At 45.2% G+C, this 21840-nt stretch overlaps 1 protein-coding gene across 6 annotated transcripts in view; it reads left to right on the forward strand.

Annotated features, from left to right (window-relative positions):
* The window catches only part of ADD1 (adducin 1), a 66503-nt gene that overhangs the window by 14601 nt on the left and 30062 nt on the right, over nt 1-21840 (forward strand). For all 6 annotated transcript variants that reach the window (XM_036417185.2, XM_036417186.2, XM_036417188.2 and 3 more), the window contains exon 2: nt 20810-21023. In XM_036417185.2, coding sequence (XP_036273078.1) covers nt 20829-21023 — 195 coding nt within the window. In that variant the 5' untranslated portion in view covers nt 20810-20828. The remainder of the gene's footprint in view (nt 1-20809; nt 21024-21840) is intronic.

Genomic DNA, 21840 nt, shown 5'->3' on the forward strand with positions numbered 1-21840 from the left:
AGCAGTCGGTGAGCGTCACTTCACTGCTCCCGGCTCCAGCTCTCTCCATCACAGAGGGAAGCAGCTGTAAGATGCAACAGAGAGAATAGTATGCAGATACTTTGGAAGTGTAAATGCTGAAAGAAAACACATGTCCACCAAAAACGTGTACACAAATGCTTTATATTGCTGCAAAGTGGAAACAGCCTATAACTGTCCATCAACTGACAAATGGATCAACAACATGTAGTGTGTCCATGCGATGAAATATTATTACTTTGAAGAATGAAGTACTGCCCTAGCTGGTTTGGCTCAGTGGACAGCATCGGCCTGGGGACTGGAGGGTCCCGGTTTGATTCTGGTCACGGGCACATGCCCGGCCTGGGGCTCAATCTCCAGTAGGGGGTGCAGGAGGCAGCCAATCAGTGATTCTCTTTCATCATTGATGTTTCCCTCTCTCTCCCTCTTCCTTTCTCTCTGAAATCAATAAAAATATATTTTAAAAATAAAGAATGAAGTTTTGATACATGCTACACATGGATGAATTTGGAAAATGTGCTGAGTGATAGAAGCCAGAAAAGAGGCTGGAGGTTGGGGAGAGGGGTGGGGAAATGGGAATATGTTTGGGGTTTCTTTCTGGCATTGAAAATGTTTATAAAATTGGATTGTGATGGTGGTTGCATATCTCTGAATATACTAAAGACCACTGAATTGTACACTTTAAAATGGGTTATTTTTATGATATGTGCATATGTGTCAGTAAAGCTATAAAGATGCAAATACTTTAGGAGTGCTTGCCTCACTGAACTGAGTCAGTTGTCAGCTGTTGGTGTAGCGCTGGGTATTAGGATGTGGTGTCAGGATGCAAGTCCAATTTGCTGCTCAAAATATGTGGTCTTGGATTAAGGTGGTGATATTCTGTGAACTCGTTTTTCTCATCTCTCATAACAGCAGTAGTGATGATGATGATCTTGTCTAACTGCTCATGTGGTAGGCCACGGAGAGAGAACTTTGAACATGTATGGTCCACAGGTTCTCAGCATGCATGTTCCTTTCCTCCCTTTCCAGTGCATAGACAAGTGAGAAGCAGACAGTAAGGGAAAGGCACAGAGAGCCACAGAGAGCTGTTTACTAGCTACTCTTATGGTCTCTTCTAGTTTTTTAAGTAAATCAAAGCTCTGGGCAGAGGTACTTTTGTCTGTTACAGCTCTACACGTTTGCCACTTAGCAAGAGCTTTGTGGGTAAGCCATGCTTTCCAAGATTCAAGAGTATGGTTAATAGGCCATCCTTGCTCCCAGAGATAGCACTAATCCAGCTTCAGGCAGGAGGGCGGGTTAGGCATGGTGCACAAGTACCTGTAAGACTGAGTGTCTCCTTCAGTTGGAAGGGTTGTGATGTTAATCTGCCCTTCTTTAGGAAAACTGGGTGACCCTGCCATCCAGATACTATCTCAAATGTTCTGAGCATGGTCTAAGTGACTGAAGCCACGGTACCTTAACAGCATAACCATTCGTAATGTCACCGACCCATTCAACCGGATCCTATATAATAAAAGCCTACTATGCTAAGTGACTGGTGACTGGTCAACTGTTCAACCTATCAAAACGTAATATACTAATGATATACTAAGGCCGCTCAACTGCTTGCTATGACCTGCACTGACCTCCGGGGGGTGGGCAGACAGTTGACCAGTCAACCAGTGCTATGATATGCACTGACCATCAGGGGGCAGATGCTCCCACTAGCAGGTTGGCTTGCTGCTGGTGTCCAGTCGATCTGGACACACCTTAGAACCCTCCCGTGGTCCTTCTCCACCCTAATCGTGCACCGGTGAGGTCCCTTGGCCTGGCCTGCACCCTGTTGCAATCTGGGATCTCCTGGGGAACGTTGGAGAGCTGGTTTTGGCCTGTTCCCACATGCCACTCTCCTCAGGAGGGGGCCAGTGGCAGGGCTCATGGCTGGTGAGCGCTGCTGCTGCTGCTGTGTCCACAAGTGAGCCTCTCACAATCAGGACTGTTGGGTGCCAGCCCGGGGCAGGCACAGTGGGCCAGGTTGAGCAGGAGAGGCAGGTAGGAGCTGCAGGTGGCGTTAGACCCCAGCAGGCTACCTGGAGGGACTCCACCCATGCACAGATTTGTGCACTGGCCTCTTGTATTGAATAATGGGCTCTTTTCTCTACCTTGGGTGTTTGATGGATTGTGTAGGAAAGCTGGAGATTTCTTCAGGGTAGTGTTTCTTTTCTGTTTTTGGCCAAGTGATGGCTTTTCTTTATCTCTAGTTTATGTGTGACAATAATAGCGTTTTAAGAGACTGACTAATTCATTGAACTTACTCAGAGGCTTTCAATGAGTCAGGTGTACTGAGCATTGGAAAACAAAAGACGAAGAACAGTGTCCCCTCAAGGGCTCCTGGCTCTTCAGGTCAGACAGAGAGGACCATCCTGAGGATGACTGTGCGGGGCTCCTGGTAGGGCCTTCTCTGTAGAGACAGATAGAACTGCTCAGGACATTAAGCTATTTCATACCATTCACCACAATTACATTTCTTACGCTTTATAAAAATCAAGCTAACGATTCTTCTTTAAAGTATAATTTAATTTTTCTTGGTGGATCTTTTTCCATTTTGATTGCTTCATAATGCACTAGGGAGAGTTAGAATTCTCAGAAAGATAGTGCAGACTTTGCTGACTACAACTATGGAAAGTTGCCAGTGCTTTTTCATAGATTGAGGTATTTGTGTTATTTCAGCTCTTGAGGCCATTGACCCCAGATTTCACTGTGCTGTGAAAAAAACTAACATCATTTTTATTCTCAGTAAAATTTTGGCTGCATGGCATTTGCAAGAATGGATGCATGAGTTACATCTTTTGTCATGTACATTTTTTCTCCCTGAGCGGGCATATGGTTCGTGTTCTTAAACTCAGTGATTAGAACATTTGTAGCTATAATCTAAGCTATACTAGTAATATGACCATCATCATTGTTTATGATTAGAATCCTATATAATAAAGAGGAAATATGCAAATTGACTGTCACTCTAACACACAAGATGGACACCCCATGTAGACACAAGATAGCCACCATAAGATGTCTGTCAGGGGAGGGCAGTTGGGAGGGACCAGGCCTGTAGAGGAGGGCAGTGGGAGGGACAAGGCCTGCAGGGAAGGACAATTGGGGGGACAAGGCCTGCAGGGGAGGGCAGTTAGGGGTGACCAGACTGGCAGGGGAGGGCAGTTGAGGGCAATCAGCCAGCAGGGGAGCAGTTAGGTATCAATTAGGATGACAGGGGAGTGTTTCGGGCATGATCAGGCTGGCAGGCAGAAGTGGTTAGGGGCAGTCAGTCAGGCAGGCAGGTGAGCAGTTGGGAATCAGCAGGCCTGGATTGTGAGAGGGATGTCCGACTGTCCATTTAGGCCCAATCCCAGTGGACAGGAGTCCCAGATTGGAGAGGGTGCAGGCTGGGCTGTGGGACTCCACCCCCTCCCCCCCTCCGCCCAGCACAAATTTGTGCACTGGGCCTCAAGTTTATAAATATTAAGATATAGTGGGTGTGATTGCTAAGTGGTTTGGAGTTCTTTTTCTAACTTTCTGAAGATTGCTTATTCTTTTTTAAAAATATGTGTTTAAGACTGTACATTTCTCTGAAAGTAGCTACTTAACTGAACTCAACAGTTTTTACTAGTAAGTATACCTTTATCATTATGAAAGTTATGTTTAAATGTTTACAATAGTTTCTTTGACTCAAAAGTTATTTAAAAGTGTGCTTTTAAATTTCCAGATGTATGTTCCCTTTAACCCTGAAGGTATGTTTTTATTGATAAGAGAGAGACAGAGACAGAGAGAGAGAGAAAGAAAGAGAGAAAGGTGAGAGACCCATACACGCACTTGACCCCACCACCCTGCCTGGGAATTGAACCTGCCCCACCTTTCGGTGTTCAGAAGGATGCTCCAACCAAGCCACCTGACCAGGGCTCCGAATGTATGGTTTAAAAAGTCTATATTCGTTATTGATTTAACTGTGTTGTGACCGGAGAAATAGTTTGTATGCTACTGATCCTCTGGAATTGGTTGAGATTTTCTTTATTTTCATCCAGATATGAGGTGCTTATTTATGAAAGTTCCTTGTAGTCTAGAGAAAAATATGTATTCTTTAAGTTAATTGTTTTGAAAAACAGGGAGGTGCACTTTTCTGTTAATGGTCTTTTAATGATCTAACTTATTAATTATATTGTTGCCATTTTTTCCTTACTAGTAATTTGTTGAACTACTTTGCCTGTTAATAAGCAATATTTTAATCTCCCAGTATGATGGTAGATTTGTCAGTTTCTCTTTGTGTTCTAGCAGTTTTTGCTTTATATGTGTAGAAACCATTTTATTAGGCATATATAGTTTTCATCTTCTTGTTAACTTTTTGTCGTTATGTAGTCGCCTTTTCATCCTAAAGAAATGCTTTTTTTCCCCATAGCCTTTTAATTTCACGTTCATATAGAACTCCAGCTTTATTTGGTTGGTGTTTACTTGATTACCTATTTTCACTTATTTATTTTCAGACTTCATGTGTTCTGTTCTTATGCTATGTGTATAGAGGCTGCTGCAACAAATTATTACAAATGTGGTGCTTTAAAACAACAGGAATTACTCTCTCACAGTCTGGAGGCCAGAAGTTGGCAGGGGTGTCCTTCCTCTGGAGGTTCCGGAGGAGAGCCTGTTTCTTGCCTCCCTGGCTTCTGATGGCTGCCGGCCTCTGAGGCTGTGGCTGCAACACTCCAATTTCTATTCCTGTCACATTGCCCTGTTCTCTTACATCTGTGAGATCGGAGAGGCAGGCTTGTGCCTCTCTCTGTAAGGGCACTGGTGCTTGCATTTGGGGTCTACCTGGCTCATCCAGGTTGATCACACTGTCCTCCAAGTCTTCGCCATCAACAGTAGCATCACAGGCACCAGGGGTAGGACTGAGACCTTGGTGATCATTATTCAGCCTACTATAGTGGGGAATGTCCGTCTTCTAACTGGCAGTTTCGTACAGTTACATTTATTGTGGTTTTGGTAAATGTGTACTTTTTCTAATACCTTATATTTTGTTTTCTATTTGTCATATTCCCTCTCCATGCTTGCCTTTTTAAACAATCAAATTATTTTGTTTTTCTTTATGTATTCCTCTCTTTTGGTTTGGGAAGTGTATACTCTATTATGTTCTTTTCATAGTTAGTCTTGATATTTTATGCATATATAGAAAAGCCTGAAATTAATATTCACATGTTACATTCCTGTACCTGACAAAACAAGGGCATTAAAATACTTCAATGTATTTTAAAATACTCTAATTAAACTCAGTGATCAAGTTATATGCTATGTTGTTAGTATTTTTGTCTAGCCTATTGTTTAACCACATAAATTGGATGTCATCCTATATAATAAAGAGCTAATATGCTAATTAGATCAGACAGCGGAATGACCTTCTGGAATGACCAGTGGGCAGGGGCCGTGAGGTAGCTGAGGCTGGGAGGGCCTAGCCTTGCATGAGTTTCATGCACCGGGCCTCTAGTTATCACTATATTCTCCAAAAATATTCTTTAGATTTACTTCCCATTTAGCAATTTCTTCTTTCTTTTTAAAAAAATATATTTATTTATTTCAGAGAGGAATGGGGAGAGAAATAGAAACATCAATGATGAGAGAGAATCATTGATTGGCTGCCTCCTGCATGTCTCACACTGGAGATAAAGCCTGCAACCGGGGCTTGTGCCCTTGGCTGGAATTCAGTCTGCAGGTCGATGCTGTATCCACTGAGCCAAACCAGCTAGGGCTAAACCAGCACCTTAGTGAACCAGTTAGCATTGAGAGGCTAATGGCATTTTGATGAAGCCCCAAGCCAGATTCTTTCTGAACCATTGTTACCAGACAGATTTTGGAACTAGAAACAGGATAGGGTGCATTAAAGTTCATTTCTACTAAACACGTGGTTAGTTGGCTTATCTTTACTTGCCTCACCCAGTTGTTTTCAAAACCACACCCAAGTCTGTTCCAGCAGTTTCACTAGAATATTGGTTTAGGAATTGAATTAAAATGAGAAATCTCATAATTAGTGTTGCATGTATTGATACAGTTAGAACACTGGAGTTTTACTTAAAATATGAAAAGGTAAAATACTAATAATTGAACTTATAATTGAATGTTATTTTTAACTAAAAGTTAACTTTTAATTGGTTAAACAATGTTTTTTAAGTTTTTGGAATGAATTTTGTAGCATGTTTTATGTTCTCATCAGATAATTAAATTATTTATTTATCCGGCTCCATTATGTGCCAGATACTGTGGTAGATATTTTACACTTATTATTTCTAACTAGAGGCTGAGTACACGAATTGTGCATGGGTGGGGTCCCTCGGCCTGGCCAGCGATTGGGGCCGATTGGGGCCAAGTCACTGAGTCCCAATTGGGGCCGACTGGGGCCTGCTGGCTGGCTGGGGGGCTGGCTGGGGGGCGGGACCAACGGAGGTTGGCTGTGGGCGTATGGAGCACCAGGGGGCAGCTCCTGAGTTGAGTGTCTGCCTCCTGGTGGTCAGTGCGCATCATAGCAAACAGTTGACTTGTTATTCGGTTGTAACAGTCGCATAGGCTTTCAAATATATAAAAATTATATATCTTCATCTACTAAAAAAAATATTTATATATATTGCCTTTACAATCTTGAAACACGTGATTTGAATGTATTTTATTACAAACGAGGGAGGAAATTTTGGTACAAAAAATGATCAACCGTCTCATCGTCAGGCAGTAGATTATGAGGCAGTAGTGGGGGCTGCTGGTGCAAAGTTGAAACATCCTGGTGGGGACTGAAGAAGCATGCCTGTGTCTCCGAGAGAATTGGTGATGAGATAACTGGAAAATATCATTCCCCGAAATAAGTTCCAGATGGGTTACGGAGAAATGTTAAAATCCTAGAGATTGTGAGAAACAGCAAAGTGAATTGTTTGTCAGAGAGAGTGTCTTAAAACTTTCTTGCTGCATTTTATTAGCCATGTACTTGTGAAGGAATGATAACATTTTCTTTAGGAGCAAACTCAAAGGAAAAGGTTTGCAGACCTAAGGATGCAAAATGTTAAATTATTTGTTCATTAAAAAGAAAATTATAGAATGCCAAATATAACAAAAGGTCAATACATATACTATTTCTTTCAAATTTGTTGAAATAAACACATCAAGATTTCAATAAAGAGGTAGGCAGACAAAGAAATTAATAGAACCTATGGGAAATTTCAGATGTAAATATACGTGAAAACATTCATCTTCATCTACTAATCAGAGACATGCCAAATAAAGTGGTCACTTCTGACCCACCAAAGTGGGGAAAGTTTAGTAATAGCTCTACTTCCTTTTCGGAGTATGTGAGTCAAAGAGGGAGTGAAATTTTATATGAATCCTATAACCCATTTTGGAGTTGCTTTTATTGTACATTGTTGTCGGGTTCACTCTTTAAACAGTTATTTAAAGACGTCCTATTCTGCTGTTTCATTCAGCAGCTGCTCTTTGAGCTCCCACCGTAGGCAAGGCCTTCCAACTAAGACTTTTTAAAGGGTCACATTTTCTGGGAAGTTTCTTTTATTTGTGGTGTTGCAGTTATTTGAGTCACATTTTTATTGGCTTTTTAAAATATGCTGTAGTTTTTGAGAAGTGTTCCGAACTGTTGTGTGGAAATCATTTGAAGTATATCATACTCTTGGGACCTGGTTAGAATTGCGTCTCCTAAGTAAATGAAGTGTTAATATTCATTTGAGGCTTGGGGTTAAACTTGACTAGATGGATCCTTTCTGTCCTGGATAACCCTGAGAAGGTCAGGCTGCAAGGTCAGGGCTCCAAGATTTTTCTCAACACAGTCTATCATAGTTGGGAAAGAATGACCTATTCACTCATTTCACAGCCGGGTGAAGTGCTGGTGTGACTTAGCTCAGTGTTCAGTGACAGATGGAGGATGGGCGTCCTCTTCGCTCCTGTGAAGAGAGCTCAGCTCCTCTGGGCTTTAGGCTCTTCCTCTGTGGGCACATTGCTTAGGGCTCAGCCTGTTCTGGAGGGATCTCTCCCCTGTTCTCATGGCCAGTCGCCCTTTGTGTGTCGGGTAAAACTAGCTGTCACAGAATGTGAATCTTTTCTACTATCCTTCAGGTTTTTCCCCCCAAATTGAAAACATTTTATTTCTAAAAATCGAGTCTATTGCTTCATAATTTTAAGGTTTTTAAAGCACCTATGCATATACAGATGTTAGACTTCTAGTTTTTAGTCATTTTGTTTTCATTTTTAAACAAAAGGGATATGCAAAAATTTTAGGGTTTCCCTCAATCCCCAAATTTAGTACTTGTTAAAAAATGGGGTTTATATATGGGAATTATTGGCATTCATTTAGATAAGTAAAGTAACTCTAGGGAATTTTAACTACCAAAGATTAATTTACTCATTAGTGTTAAATATGTTTTATTATATTATAGATGTTCCTTTTTTAATGTGTTTTTATTTATTTCAGAGAAGGAAGAGGTGGAGAGAGAGATAGAAGCATCGATGGTGAGAGAGAATCATTGATTGGCTGCCTCCTGCTCGCCCCACACTGAGGATTGAGCCTGCATGTGCCCCAACCGGGAATTGAACCGTGACCTGTTGGTTCATAGGTGGACACTCGACCACTGAGCCAGGCTCCATTGATTTTTTTTAAAGAGAGTGAAAGAGAGGAAGGGAGGGAGGAAAAAGAGGAAGGAAGGCAGACAGACAGAGAGAGAGAGAGAGAGAGAGAGAGAGAGAGAGAGAGAGAGAGAGAGAAATGGATGTGAGGGAGACATATTGGTTGGTTGCCTTCTGCACGCACCATGACTGGAGCCCAGGGAAACCTGCAATCCGGGTACATGCCCTTGGCTGGGAATTGGAACTCTCAACTCTTCAGTGTGTGGGCTGACACTCTAACCACTTAGCAACACCAGCCAGTGCTGTGTTCCAGGTTTTTGAAAGCCAACTGGAGGAGTTTCCAGTACCAGCTGTCCAGCTTCTGCTAACCAGTGAACAGGACTTATGTTGAGCATATCATGCCCACTCCTCAACAGTCTTGTAAGAAGGGTGTTATTATAGTCCCCTTCTGCCAGTGAGAGGACTGGCGTGCGAACTGTGAACTCGCCCAGGCACATTTCTAGTAAGTATTTGGGCTGCGTTTGAACTCTGATGACCACAAACTTTCTTCTTCCCATTTGTTATCACCACTTTTCGGCAGTTGTAGTACCTGAGAGTCATCCACACATGTGCTTACCACCTACTGGCCTCACCTTGATTTCAGGCAGAGGATAGGTGGGGAATAGAGCTGTTGCAGCCGCTCAGAAATGGCCAAGCAGCCTATTCTGACTCAGCCTTCAGATGCTTGGGGCTGCCGAGTGACGGAGAAGGTGTCAGAAGCCCGGCTAGCCCTGTTGACGTCTGTCTGTGGTGTGTTTTCGCCTTGTTACATGGCTGCAGTCCACTCTGTCTGTGCTGTTTGAACAACGGGAAGTATGGGCTACATTTACAGAGGAGGTCATTTATAAGATTAAATACTGCACCCCACTGTTTCATAGCTACTAAAATGTGCCCCGGTACAGATCCATGCTTTTCCAGGGAAATACTCGCACCTTAGGCTGATGGAGCTAAACAGAGCCCCTAAAGTGTGCCATTGGAGCGCAGGGTAGGTTTTTTCCGGATTAAATTAACTTAGAATTTTCTACACTCACGTGTGTCTGGTCAGCCTGCGCTTCGGTCTCCTTGCAGTCTTTCTGAGCTTCGCTGTAGGCTCCAGTGCACTTAGTGGGAGGTCTAGAAGTCTCCTTTCTTGCTTTTCTTATTTCCCTGCCTCTGGGAATTGAACTTGCTTGGGTCTCCAAGTCTAGCCCATTGGAGACAGATAAAGCTACTTTTTCTTTGTCTACCAACTTTGGGAATTGACGTAATTCTTAGAAACATAAAACCCAGGTAACTCAAAACACAAAACCCAGTTTGACACACAGACTGTCCATTCGCAGTTTGGAGCTTGAGATGTGGGTCTGTTTCGTGAGCCGCTCTCTCCGGAGCAGGGCCTCTCCGGTCAGACGTCACCGTGATTGAATGAAGCAGTGACGGCTTTTCTTGGTCAAAGCGGCATTGCCATCCAGGATGTGACCTGTCCTGGCTTGTTCCCAATGCCTGCTTCCTGAGGACTCCCGTCTGAGCCCCGAGTGCAGGAGGGAGTGAGGCAGACAAGCCTGCCCTCCGGCGGTTCCATTCTAAGAGGACAGCCATGGATTTTATAGTGATCCTGGTAATAACACTGCGTGCTCCCTGTGGTCAGCCGCTGCGCCAGGCATATTGCATGCCTTCCCTCTGCGAGGTGGTCCTGTGCGGACCTTGTTTCCGTCTGCTGCTCTCTGCCATCTTCTCTCCTCTCCGAGCCTCAGTTTTCCTACTTTTAAAATGAAGGGCTCAGTACTGGAAGGTGTGCTCAGTGGTTAGAGCACCAGCCCACACTCCCAAGGATCACAGGTTCGATTCCCCGTCAAGGGCATGTATCTGGGTTGCAGCTTCTATCCTGGGTTAGGGAGGCAACCAATTGATATGTGAGTCCTTCCCTCCCTCCCTCCTTCCTTCCCTCCCCCCTTCTCCCTCTCTCTCCTCTCCAACTTCCTCTGAAAATTAATGGGAAAAACATCCTGAGGTGAGGATTGACAAAAATAAAATCAATAAATAGAATGAAGGGGTAACCTTTAAACTTTGACAGAGAACTTCATCACATTATGAGAAGGCGCCTAGTCCTCACCGCCCCCTGGGCCGCCGTGGAGCGCGTTGTGGACCTGCTCCGTGGACGCTGTGGGTGCTGTGAGGCTGCAGAGAGGGTGAGGCCGCTTCTCCTGGGGGGCGAGGGCTGCGCTCCCTCGGGGCTGTAGGCTCAGGGCCAATGTGCCAGTGCCTGTTGGTCAGCAGGAAACCTTGCCCTTCGTTCCTGATGCCAGAGGAAGGGGCATCTGCCTGCTTGGTGTGCAGAGGAGGTGCCCGGTGGTTTGGGGGCGTGGTGGCTGCAGGGGATCCAGCATAGGCTTAAAGAGATGTTCCTCGTCCCTGCCCCCCGTCCCTGCTCCCCACACTGTCTCCCCCCCCCCGTCCCTGCTCCCCATCACTGCTCCCCACACTGCCCCCGTCCCTGCCCCCCATCACTGCTCCCCACACTGCCCCTGTCACTGCTCCCCATCACTGCTCCCCACACTGCCCCCTGTCACTGCCCCCCATCACTGCTCCCCACACTCCCCCCCGTCCCTGCCCCCCATCACTGCTCCCCACACTGCCCCCTGTCACTGCTCCCCACACTGCCCCCTGTCACTGCCCCCCATCACTGCTCCCCACACTCCCCCCCGTCCCTGCCCCCCATCACTGCTCCCCACACTGCCCCCTGTCACTGCCCCCCATCACTGCTCCCCACACTGCCCCCCGTCCCTGCCCCCCGTCCCTGCTCCCCACACTCTCCCCCCCGTCCCTGCCCCCCATCACTGCTCCCCACTCCCCCCCGTCCCTGCCCCCCATCACTGCTCCCCACACTGCCCCCCGTCCCTGCCCCCCATCACTGCTCCCCACACTCTCCCCCCCGTCCCTGCCCCCCATCACTGCTCCCCACACTGCCCCCCGTCCCTGCCCCCCATCACTGCTCCCCACACTGTCCCCCCCTCCCCCGTCCCTGCCCCCTGGCACTGCTCCCCACACTCTCCCCCCCGTCCCTGCCCCCCATCACTGCTCCCCACACTGCCCCCCGTCCCTGCCCCCCATCACTGCTCCCCACACTCTCCCCCCCGTCCCTGCCCCCCATCACTGCTCCCCACACTGCCCCCCATCCCTGCCCCCCGTCCCTGCTCCCCACACTGTCTCCCCCCCCCCGTCCCTGCCCCCCATCACTGCTCCCCACACTGTTCCCCGTCCCTGCCCCCTGGCACTGCTCCCCACACTGTCTCCCCCCCCCGTCCCTGCCCCCCATCATTGCTCCCCACACTGCCCCCTGTCACTGCTCCCCATCACTGCTCCCCACACTGTCCCCCCCTCCCCCGTCCCTGCCCCCCATCACTGCTCCCCACACTGCCCCCTGTCACTGCTCCCCATCACTGCTCCCCACACTGTCCCCCCCTCCCCCGTCCCTGCCCCCCATCACTGCTCCCCACACTGCCCCCTGTCACTGCTCCCCATCACTGCTCCCCACACTGTCCCCCCCTCCCCCGTTCCTGCCCCCCATCACTGCTCCCCACACTGCCCCCTGTCACTGCTCCCCATCACTGCTTCTTTTAACCTTGTACATTCCCAACGCAACCTGAGTCTCTGTTAACTGCTGTCTACCTCAGGCTAAGGCAGCCTCCTAGAACCTGCATTGGATCACCTGTGAAGTCAGAGAGGGCCGCCTACGGAAACACTTAGGATATGTGCATATGTATACCTTCAACAATAAAGGTCTAATTAAAAAATAAGTATTCAACTATAAAACTTCAAACAGTGTCTGTGTCAACATGCTGCTGGAAATGCAGAATACTGTGTACTCTGTTCCTGTGATACCTCAGTGAGGCTCATTTTATTTATGTTCTCTCTTAGTATATTGTTATCAAAGGGAGGGAGAGAAACATCAACGACGAGAGAGAATTGTTGGTTCGTTGCCTTCGGCATGCCCTGCACTGGGGGCCAAGCCCACAGCCCGGGCCTGTCCCTGACCGGAACCGAACAGCACTCTTTTGTTTCACAGGATGACGCCCAACTGAGTCACACTGGCCAGGCATCTTTCTTTTTGAAAATTTTATTGATTTTTAGAGACGTGAAGGGGGGGGTGGAGAGAGAGAGATTTGTTGTTCCACTTACTTATGCAATTCTTGTGTGTGCCCTCCTGGGGATTGAACCTGCCACCTTGGTGTATGGGGATGACGCTCTAACCAGCTGAGCTGCCTGCCAGAGCTTGCTCCCTTTTCTAAGTTGAGCTTGCTGGGACATGTGATGGCCAGAGATGGCATGTAATGGAGTTTACGGGCAGGTGTCATAGAGCCAGGCAGCCCGAGGTTAGACCTAGCAACACTATGACTGCTTTGCGCCTGTTTCCTTATCAGCAGAAAAAAGTGAGTTCATACACGCAAAAATGAGTTTCTAATAGTACTTACCCCATAGTAAACAGGGACTGTTTTAAAGGGGGTTTTTGAGCCATTTCATCTGTTACAGGACATCTGGGGAGACGGGAATAGAATAATCTGATCAGAGGAATTACCGGCTTTAACTGAGCTCAGGATCCCAAGCAGGACGCCTTCGTCAGCCTGCAGCTGCGCAGAGGACCCTACACACAGGAGGGCTCTGTCCGCAGAAGTAGGCAGCCGGCTTGGAACGTGCGCAGTGAGGCTTCTGGCTGGTGGTAGTGGGTTGCCTTTATCCAGGGGGGGACCCAATGCTGGGCTTCCTCCTGCCGGTAGAAAAGGGGTTGGCTCCCTGTTCATTGACTGGCACAGCACCCCTCTAGAATTGAGAATCCTGAGCGTTTGTGATGAATTTCTGACCTGGCCATCCGAGTCTCCCCTGTTTCCCACCCGAGGCACCAGTCAGGGGTGGACTGTCCGCAGCACCGTTCCCAGCTTAGCCCGAAGTGTCGTCTCCCCTAAGCCTGTTTAAAGTCTTGCTACCCTTCAGGGAAAGACAAATGCCATATGATTTCACTTAGATGTGAAATCTAAAAAAAAGAAATGAACAAAACAAATACTCATGGATACAGAGAACTGATGATTGCCGGGGGGATGGGTGTGATGGTGAAAAGGTGAAGGGATTAAGAGGTACAGTCACTGGGATATAAAGTGCAGCCTAGGGAATATAGTCAATATTGTAATAACTATGGTGCCAAGTGAGTACTGGACTTACGGGTGATTACTTCTTACGGTCTATAAATGTCTGATCACTTTATTTTACACCTGAAATTAATATAATGTATGTCAACTGTACTTGAAAAATAAATTTTAAAAATATTATTATTTTTTTTTAGCAAAGGCTTCACTTTTACTTATTTTTAAGCCTTTTTAAGCTTATATCTCTTTATATAAAAGCCTAAGTGACCGTATGAGGGAAGAACTGGTTGACCAGTTGCTATGATGCACACTGACCACCAGGGGGCAGACTCAATGCAGGAGCTGCCCCCTGGGGGTCAGGGTGCTCCCATGGCCAATCTTTTGTGGTCTCTCTCCCAGGCAGGCTGGTCCCGATTGCCCCATCAGAACCTCCCTCGGCCCCTTCCCCTCTCCCCCAGCCAGCCCGTCCCAGTTGCCAGGCCGAGGGACCTCACCTGTGCATGAATTTGGGCACCAGGCGTCTAATTGAGGTATAATTGACAAAACTGTAATATATTTAAAGGGCATTGCATGACAATTTGATATGTGTATACACTGTGAAACAATTCGCACAGCCAGGCTGGTGAACACAGTCATCACCTCACTTGGTTACTTACTGGGTTTTGGTGAGGGATGTGAGCCTCACGGAGCTGTTCCAGAGAAGTTAGGGTGTCCCTTGCATCGGGTACCTACTTCAAGAACAAAGTTGAGTCACAACTATCTGAAATCTCCGAGGGCTTGCTTACAAAAAATGAGTTAGACATTGTGTCCCTGTCTTCATGGGCCCCCAAACGGGAGGGAACAAGCATCTACACAAGTGATTTGATCTTGTTTGAAAATGGCTGAAAGAAGGTGAGGACAGGTGTCTTGGAACACAAGAGGCCAAGTGCCAGCTCAGGCCTTGGGAGGCTTCACAGACAGGAACTGTTTGAGTTGGGGCTGAGAGGAGGGGGCTGGAAGGTTTGGAGACAGCTAGTTCAGTTAGGCCGTGGGAGCTCCCGAGTGGGTGCCAGGCACCCTGTGTGGAGGAAGGGGCCATTGACGCTGCCTCACTGTGCTGCCTCTGTGCTGCTGTCTCTAAAGCTCAGTAGGTGTTCATTCCCCAGTGACTGCCACCTGTCCCAAGCCACCTGGAAGCTCCTGCTTAGCTCTAGCAGCATCTCTCTCTTTAATTATATATGTATATATCTATATTAATTGATTTCAGAAAGGAAGGGAGGGGGAGAGAGAGAGAAACATCAATGAGAAACATACCTCCTGCATACCCCCTGCTGGGGATCAAGCCCGCAACCTGGGAATTGAACCATGATCTCCTGGTTCATAGGTTGATACTCAACCACTGAGCCACACTGGCCAGGCTCTAAAAGTATTTCTTGCCCTGGCTGGTGTGAGTCAGTTGGTGGAGCATTATCCCATGTTCTGAGGTCCCTGGTTCGATTTCTGGTTAGGGCACATACCTAGATAGTGGTTGATCCTCAGTCAGGACATGTATGGGAGGCAGCCTGTCAGTTTCTCACATCAATGTTCCCCTCCTTCTCCCTTTCTCTAAAATCAATTAAAACAAATTTAAAAATAAGTAAAGGCATCTCTTCTGTGAAGCTTTCTGGACAGCCCTCTTTTAGTTTTCTGCTGCGACAGAGCACAGTAAAACCTTGAAATAGATTAATTCTGGTGAGAGGGTTTCTAAATGCTGACGCTGAAAGTCTGTTATATAAAGCTGAAAGTCCGAGTGGGTTTGTTAAAAAAAATTGACAAATTGCTCTGTCTGATGTTGCTCAGTGGTTAGAGTGTGGTCCCCATGCACCAAAGTATCGCAGGTTTGATTTAGGTCAAGGGCATGTACCTGGGTTGCAGGTCTGTCCCTGGCCCCCTGTCAGGGTGTTTGCAGGAGGCAACCGAGCGATGTGTCTCTATCTTAGCAATGCTCTCCTCCCGCCCCACACGTCCCACACTCTAAAAATCAGTGGGACAGAATTAAATTGGTTTTGTGTATTCCCAGACCTAAAATGCCTTTTCTTCACAATTTAGTTGTTCCTCTCCAGCCATACTCTTCTATCTTTGGTGATGCCAACCCTCAGGAAATCTACTGGAATCGTGGTCCGATTATTCCATGATGGTGGTGTCTTCTTTAAGTCTTCTGGTGAGGTCTCAACGTGTGCTTTTCTGGTTAACACCAATAGCCCCGCCCCCCCTTTTTTGGTGGCTACCTATTCCATCAAAGGCTTAATTTCCTCTGTTTTAGCCCAGTACCTGATAACCTGATAGTGTTTGCTAGACAATAAGCAGACATTTAAAATAGTGTCAATAAATGAAATTGGCGTTAAAAAAAAATAAAAAAAATAAAAACCAGTGGGAAAAAATCCTTGGGTGAGGATTAACACCCCCCCCCCCAAAAAAAAAACAAAAAAAAACCCACAAAAAAACAACAGTGAATTAATAACAAAATATAATTTGTTAATTTAATTATAAGAAATTGTTGGTTAAAAGCATTTTAAAATGAACAGGGTAGCCGAAACTGGTTTGGCTCAGTGGATAGAGCGTCAGCCTGCGGATTGAGAGGTTCCGGGTTGGATTCCGATCATCGATGTTTCTAGCTGTCTATCCCTCTTCCTTCCTCTGTAAAAAATCAATAAAATATATATTTAAAATAAATAAATAAAATGAACAGTGTTAATTTTCACATATGACATGGACCAGAAAATTTATCCATTAAATCCTAAGTCCATTAAATGGAGTTTGAAAAATCGAGGACTTACTGTACTACAAATTGGGGGCATAAGCAGTAGAAACTAGCCTGGCAGTTCTGGAGCCTGGAGTGTAAGGTCAAGGTGTCTCGGGTTGGTTCATTCTGAGGCCGAGGGAGAGTGTGGTCCAGGCCGTGCCCCAGCTGCTGCTGGTTGGCTGGCATCTTTGGGTTCCTTGGCTTGTGGCGCATCGCTCAGCGATCTTCCTGTGGCGTTCTCCCTGTACTTGTATCTGTCCAGTATCCCGTGGTAACGCCTCATCTAACTCAGCAATCTGCGCTCTTTCCAGGGAAGGCCACATTCTGAGGTGCTGTGGGTTTGAGCTTCATCAATTTCTGGAGACGCCATTCAGCCATAGCACCCTCTGTCTGCTCTTTCTGCGCCCACCGCTGGAAGTGCTCTCCCTGCTGGTGTGTCCATTTCTGTTGTGGCCCCGAATCTTTGGAGAATTTGTTTGCATATCCTCAGTTGGTACACCGCTCCAACCAGCTGAGCCATGCTGTCCAGAGCCCAAATGCCATTCTGTATTTTTCCTTTTACAGTTTGTTTGAAACTAGCTGTCAGGTTATGCAGGGAGTGAGTGGCATGATTTTGAACCTCCCTCTGGCTAGCTGTGGAGAGGACTGGTGTGGGTGTTGTTAGGACCTAGAGGCAGAGAAACTGGTAAGGAGGCTGTTGTGCCCCCAGGAGGTGGGTGGTAAAGAGCTAGATCGGAATGGTAGGGCCAGGACGGAAACAGGAGGCTGAACGGGAGGTGTCACACATGGAGGCCAGGCTTGTTTGGCGTGGCTCATCCAGACTTTTGGGTTATGTTGGGTGTGGATGTCTGAGAGTATTGTTCCCAGAGAGTTCATTGTTTTAGGTATTAACACATTAAGATTTGTGACATCTTTAAATTTTACACAGGTAAAATCATAGCAATTTATATGCTTCTTGAGCCAATTTATTTAACTTTAATAGCTTACTTTCCATGATATAATCTTGTCTGTGTGATAATTATAATATTGATAAGATTATAGAATAGGAAATTTTACACATTTCACTTAAACATGTTATAATCTCATATATGTTATAATGAACAATCTTTAGTTTTATAATATGGTATTGAGATTTTAATATTTATGTTAAATCATGTGTATTAGACATTGATTGTTTCTATTTTATTTTTATTTTTAAAATATTTTTATTGATTTCAGAGAGAAAGGGAGAGGGAGAGAGAGAGAGAAATACCAATGATGAGAGAGAAGCATTGATCAGCTGTCTCCTGCATGCTCCATACTGAGAATTGAGTCCACAACCTGGGCATATGCCCTTGACCGGAATTGAACCTGGGACCTTCATTCTGCAGGCCGACGCTCTATCCACTGAGCCACACCAGCTGGGGTTGATTGTTTCTATTTTAAAAAATTAAGTTTCCAGAATTTTTTTCTTGCAAAACAAAAAGCTACTTTTAACATTTATTTCCAGATGGATTTCATCTTGTTATTTGGCATGGCACAAAGTAAAACTGTTGCTCTTTTAGAGTTATTAATTAGAATGTTCTAAGCCAGATATGGAATCTGTTGTTTTTCCAGATAAAAAAATAAACCTACTCAGATATTAAAAGAACCCCAAAGTGGGGAAAACATAGGGTGGGGCAAATGTAGGTTTAAAGTTGTGATTACTCAAAACACATAGTTCATTTTTGTATTATTATTTATTAATTGAATTATTTTTCCATACAAACAACTGTAAGCCTACTTTTGCCTCACCCTGTTTTGAAAGCCTGAATCTGGGTTGGTTATCCTCCCCCCCCCGTTCCTTCCTCTCTTCCTTCCTTCCTTCTTTCTTTCTCAATTACAGTTTGCAATTATTCTGTATTAGTTTGAGGTGTACAACATAGTGGTTAGACAGTCATGTACTTTACAGAATAGTCCCCCCATATTTCAAGTGCCCACCTGGCCCCATATGTAGAGAATTGTTTTTATATCTGTATTTTTTCATTAAAAAAAGACTGGATTAAATAATAATTTCTTGTAGAGTTCTTCCTAGGAAAAATTTGCTGTCTTAACCCACTCTTAAAATTAAGTTAGTGAAACCTGAAGCCATAACTGACAGAAAACCAAGTATAGGTTTTGTATTTTAAAAATGGAATTGTTTGTTTGTTTACTTATTTATTCATTTATTTTTCTAAAGGAGATTATCAGAGATAACCTCTTTTTTTAAATCCTCACCTGAGGATTTAAAAAAAATATATATTTTTATTGATTTCAGAGAGGAAGGGAGAGGAAGAGATAGAAACATCAATGATGAGAGAGAATAATTGATCAGCTGCCTCCTGTATGCTCCCTACTAGTGATAGAGTCTACAAACAGGGCATGTGACCATGACTGGATTTGAACCTGGGACCTATCAATCCACAGACCGATGTTCTATCCATTGAGCCAAATCGGCTAGGGCCCGAGAATTTTTAGAAGAAAATTTTAAAAATTGATTTGAGAGAGAGAGGGAGAGGGAGAAAGAGCGCGAAAGAGAAACATTGATCAGTTGCCTCCCGACTGGGGATGGAACCTGCAACCTGTGTATGTGCTCTGACTGGGAATCCAGCCCAAAGCCTTTTGGTGTACGGGAAGATGCTCCCATCAACCGAGCCCCTGACCAGGGAATGCTTATTTATTAATTTATTTAAGTATATTTTATTGATTTTCCACAGAGAGGAAGGGAGAGGGATAGAAAGCTAGAAACGCTGATGAGAGAGAAACATCAACCAGCTGCCTCCTGCACACCCCCTATCAGGGATGTGCCCGCAACCAATGTACATGCCCTTGACCGGAATCGAACCTGGGACCTTTTAGTCTGCAGGCCGACGCTCTATCCACTGAGCCAAACCGGTTTCGGCGGGAATGCTTATTTTTAATTATTGGACTCAGAATATGTGTATTTTGATTGAAGTTTGTAGACTTCCTTATTAAAGGAATGAAATACATATATATCTGGTTTGCAGTCTACCTTGTCCCATTCACACAGCAATTCGTAATAAAAACGGAGCAGCCTCTGCCTTATCTTTAACATGTTGGTTTTACAAAGTTTCTTTTCTTCCAGTCAGCTCTGGAAACCAGGAAGCAGTTATAGTTGCTTCTTAAATGTTCTGTGTTCCTATTTACTGATGAAATGTCTTAATTTTGGGACTCATCTAACTTCATAGAGAAGTTAATATACTGTATATCCTTTAGTCTTCCCCCAAAAAAAGAAATAGAACATTTTATCATTGGCTCAGAATGTTCAGCTTCACTTCATTAAGAGAAATGTCAGACAACCATTATTGTTTTGTTCTTGGGTTGTTGTTTTGGAGCAAACGAGGTTACAGTAAACAGTAAACTAAAATTTTAAAGGAAGCATTTAGAGAACAGTACTTTTAAAGACTACATTTTATTTTAGGTCATCAGTTCTTTTATTTTGTGTTGACTTTTAGTCTTCGGTTATTTTCATGCTTTTTCAGTCCTTGAAATACTGTCACTGTAAGCTCGCTGTTATTTCTATCATACCTTTAGTTCAGAAGGGAGGCCCCGGCAGGCAGCAGCAGCTGCTAGGGACCCTACTCATGCATGGATTTTATGCACTGGCCTTTAGTTTCAAATAAAAGATTGGGATTAAAAAGAATGTAAAGTAAGTACCTTCTTGGTGCTAGGCACATATTAGCAGACTTAAGTTTGTGCCTTTGGGCACTTTTTAGATTATTCACGAAGTAGGGCATGCTGACATTTTGGTACCTACTATTGAATCAAAAAGGTGGTGCTGAAGAGGGTCATTTCTTACCTGTGTGCATAGATGTGTGAGCAGCTTCTCCCTTATTGAGCTATTAGGGAATCTTGAAAAATCATTACTGAAACTTTCTTAGAAAAATATCATAAATCAATTTCTCCAGAAAAGAACGGTTGTGGGACAATGTCCTGGCTTTAAACTGTCCTGTCAAGTTTGTACTGTCTGGTCCTTCAGGTTGGGAGAAGACATAGCAGCTTTGTTAAGTGTTCTGTTGTCTGCTGAAGAACGAGGCAAGGACGAGAAAGGCCGTTGGCTGGTGCAGGGTGGAGAGGGCTTGTCGGCCAGGGCCACAAAGAAGCCTCCCACGTCATGGCTCCGGGGCCGGCGGCGAGGTCCTCACGCTGCAGATGTGCTTGTCAGGCGCGTGTGCTCGTTGTGAAATGCTGATTCAGAAACAATACTTCTTTCATTTTTATTCCGTAGGAACCTAGAAGATTCTACCATGAATGGTGACACTCAGGCTGCAGTGGTGACCTCACCACCCCCGACCACAGCCCCTCACAAAGAGAGGTACTTCGACAGGGTGGATGAGAATAACCCAGAGTACCTGCGGGAGAGGAACATGGCACCTGACCTTCGCCAGGACTTCAACATGATGGAGCAGAAGAAGAGAGTGTCCATGATCCTGCAGAGCCCGGTAAGAGCGGCTTCTCCTCCAGCATCTCTCCCTTCCCCACTGCTGCCCTCTGACCGCTGTTGTGTCATGGTCACGTGGTCTGCACACAGGAAATCAGTGCTTCTATGTATAGTGTGTTTGCTGTTGAAAGAATTCAGTTTAGTTCAAGTTACCAGGCAATGGGGGAAATCTTCTGAGTCCTAAAGGGTAGCAGGTGTTTATTTCTCCCTTTTACTCTTCCTGCTTCTCAGAATCTTTATTTATTGGCACCTTTTAAAAATTGCTGTTTCCTCCACAATACCTAGCTGGGTGCCGGGCACGTGGTAGGCCTCGGCAGTGCCTGGTTTACTGATTGGTCAGCTTTTGAACCACAGTCACACCCACCAAAGTGTCTTCTGTTTGGGTTTCTAGGCAAAGGAGCTGCCTTATCTTTCCTCCTGGGGACGCTGCTGCCCTGTGTTCCGCATTCTGCGGATCTGCTCTTAACGTTACTATCTTAATCTTGTATAAGGTGACCAGATGTCCCGCTTTTGGTGGGACAGTCCCGATTTTTAACAATTTGCCCCACATCCTGCAGCATTTTTAAAAAGTCCAAGGGATTTAAAAGAATCTTTCCCAAAATTGGGACTTTTTAAAAATGCGTGGGACACGGAACAAATTGTTAAAAAGCGGGACGTCTGGTCACCTTAATATTGTGGCATACCATTGGCAGATAGTCACTGAATTTTTTATTAATGTTTATTATCTCATGTCAGTGGTTCTCAACCTTTCTAATGCCGTGACCCTTTAATACAGTTCCTCATGTATTTTTTACAGCCATAAAATTATTTTCATTGCT

This window comes from Pipistrellus kuhlii, unplaced genomic scaffold (genome assembly GCF_014108245.1).
Source record: "Pipistrellus kuhlii isolate mPipKuh1 unplaced genomic scaffold, mPipKuh1.p scaffold_m20_p_58, whole genome shotgun sequence".
NCBI classification, from domain to species: Eukaryota; Metazoa; Chordata; class Mammalia; order Chiroptera; family Vespertilionidae; genus Pipistrellus; species Pipistrellus kuhlii.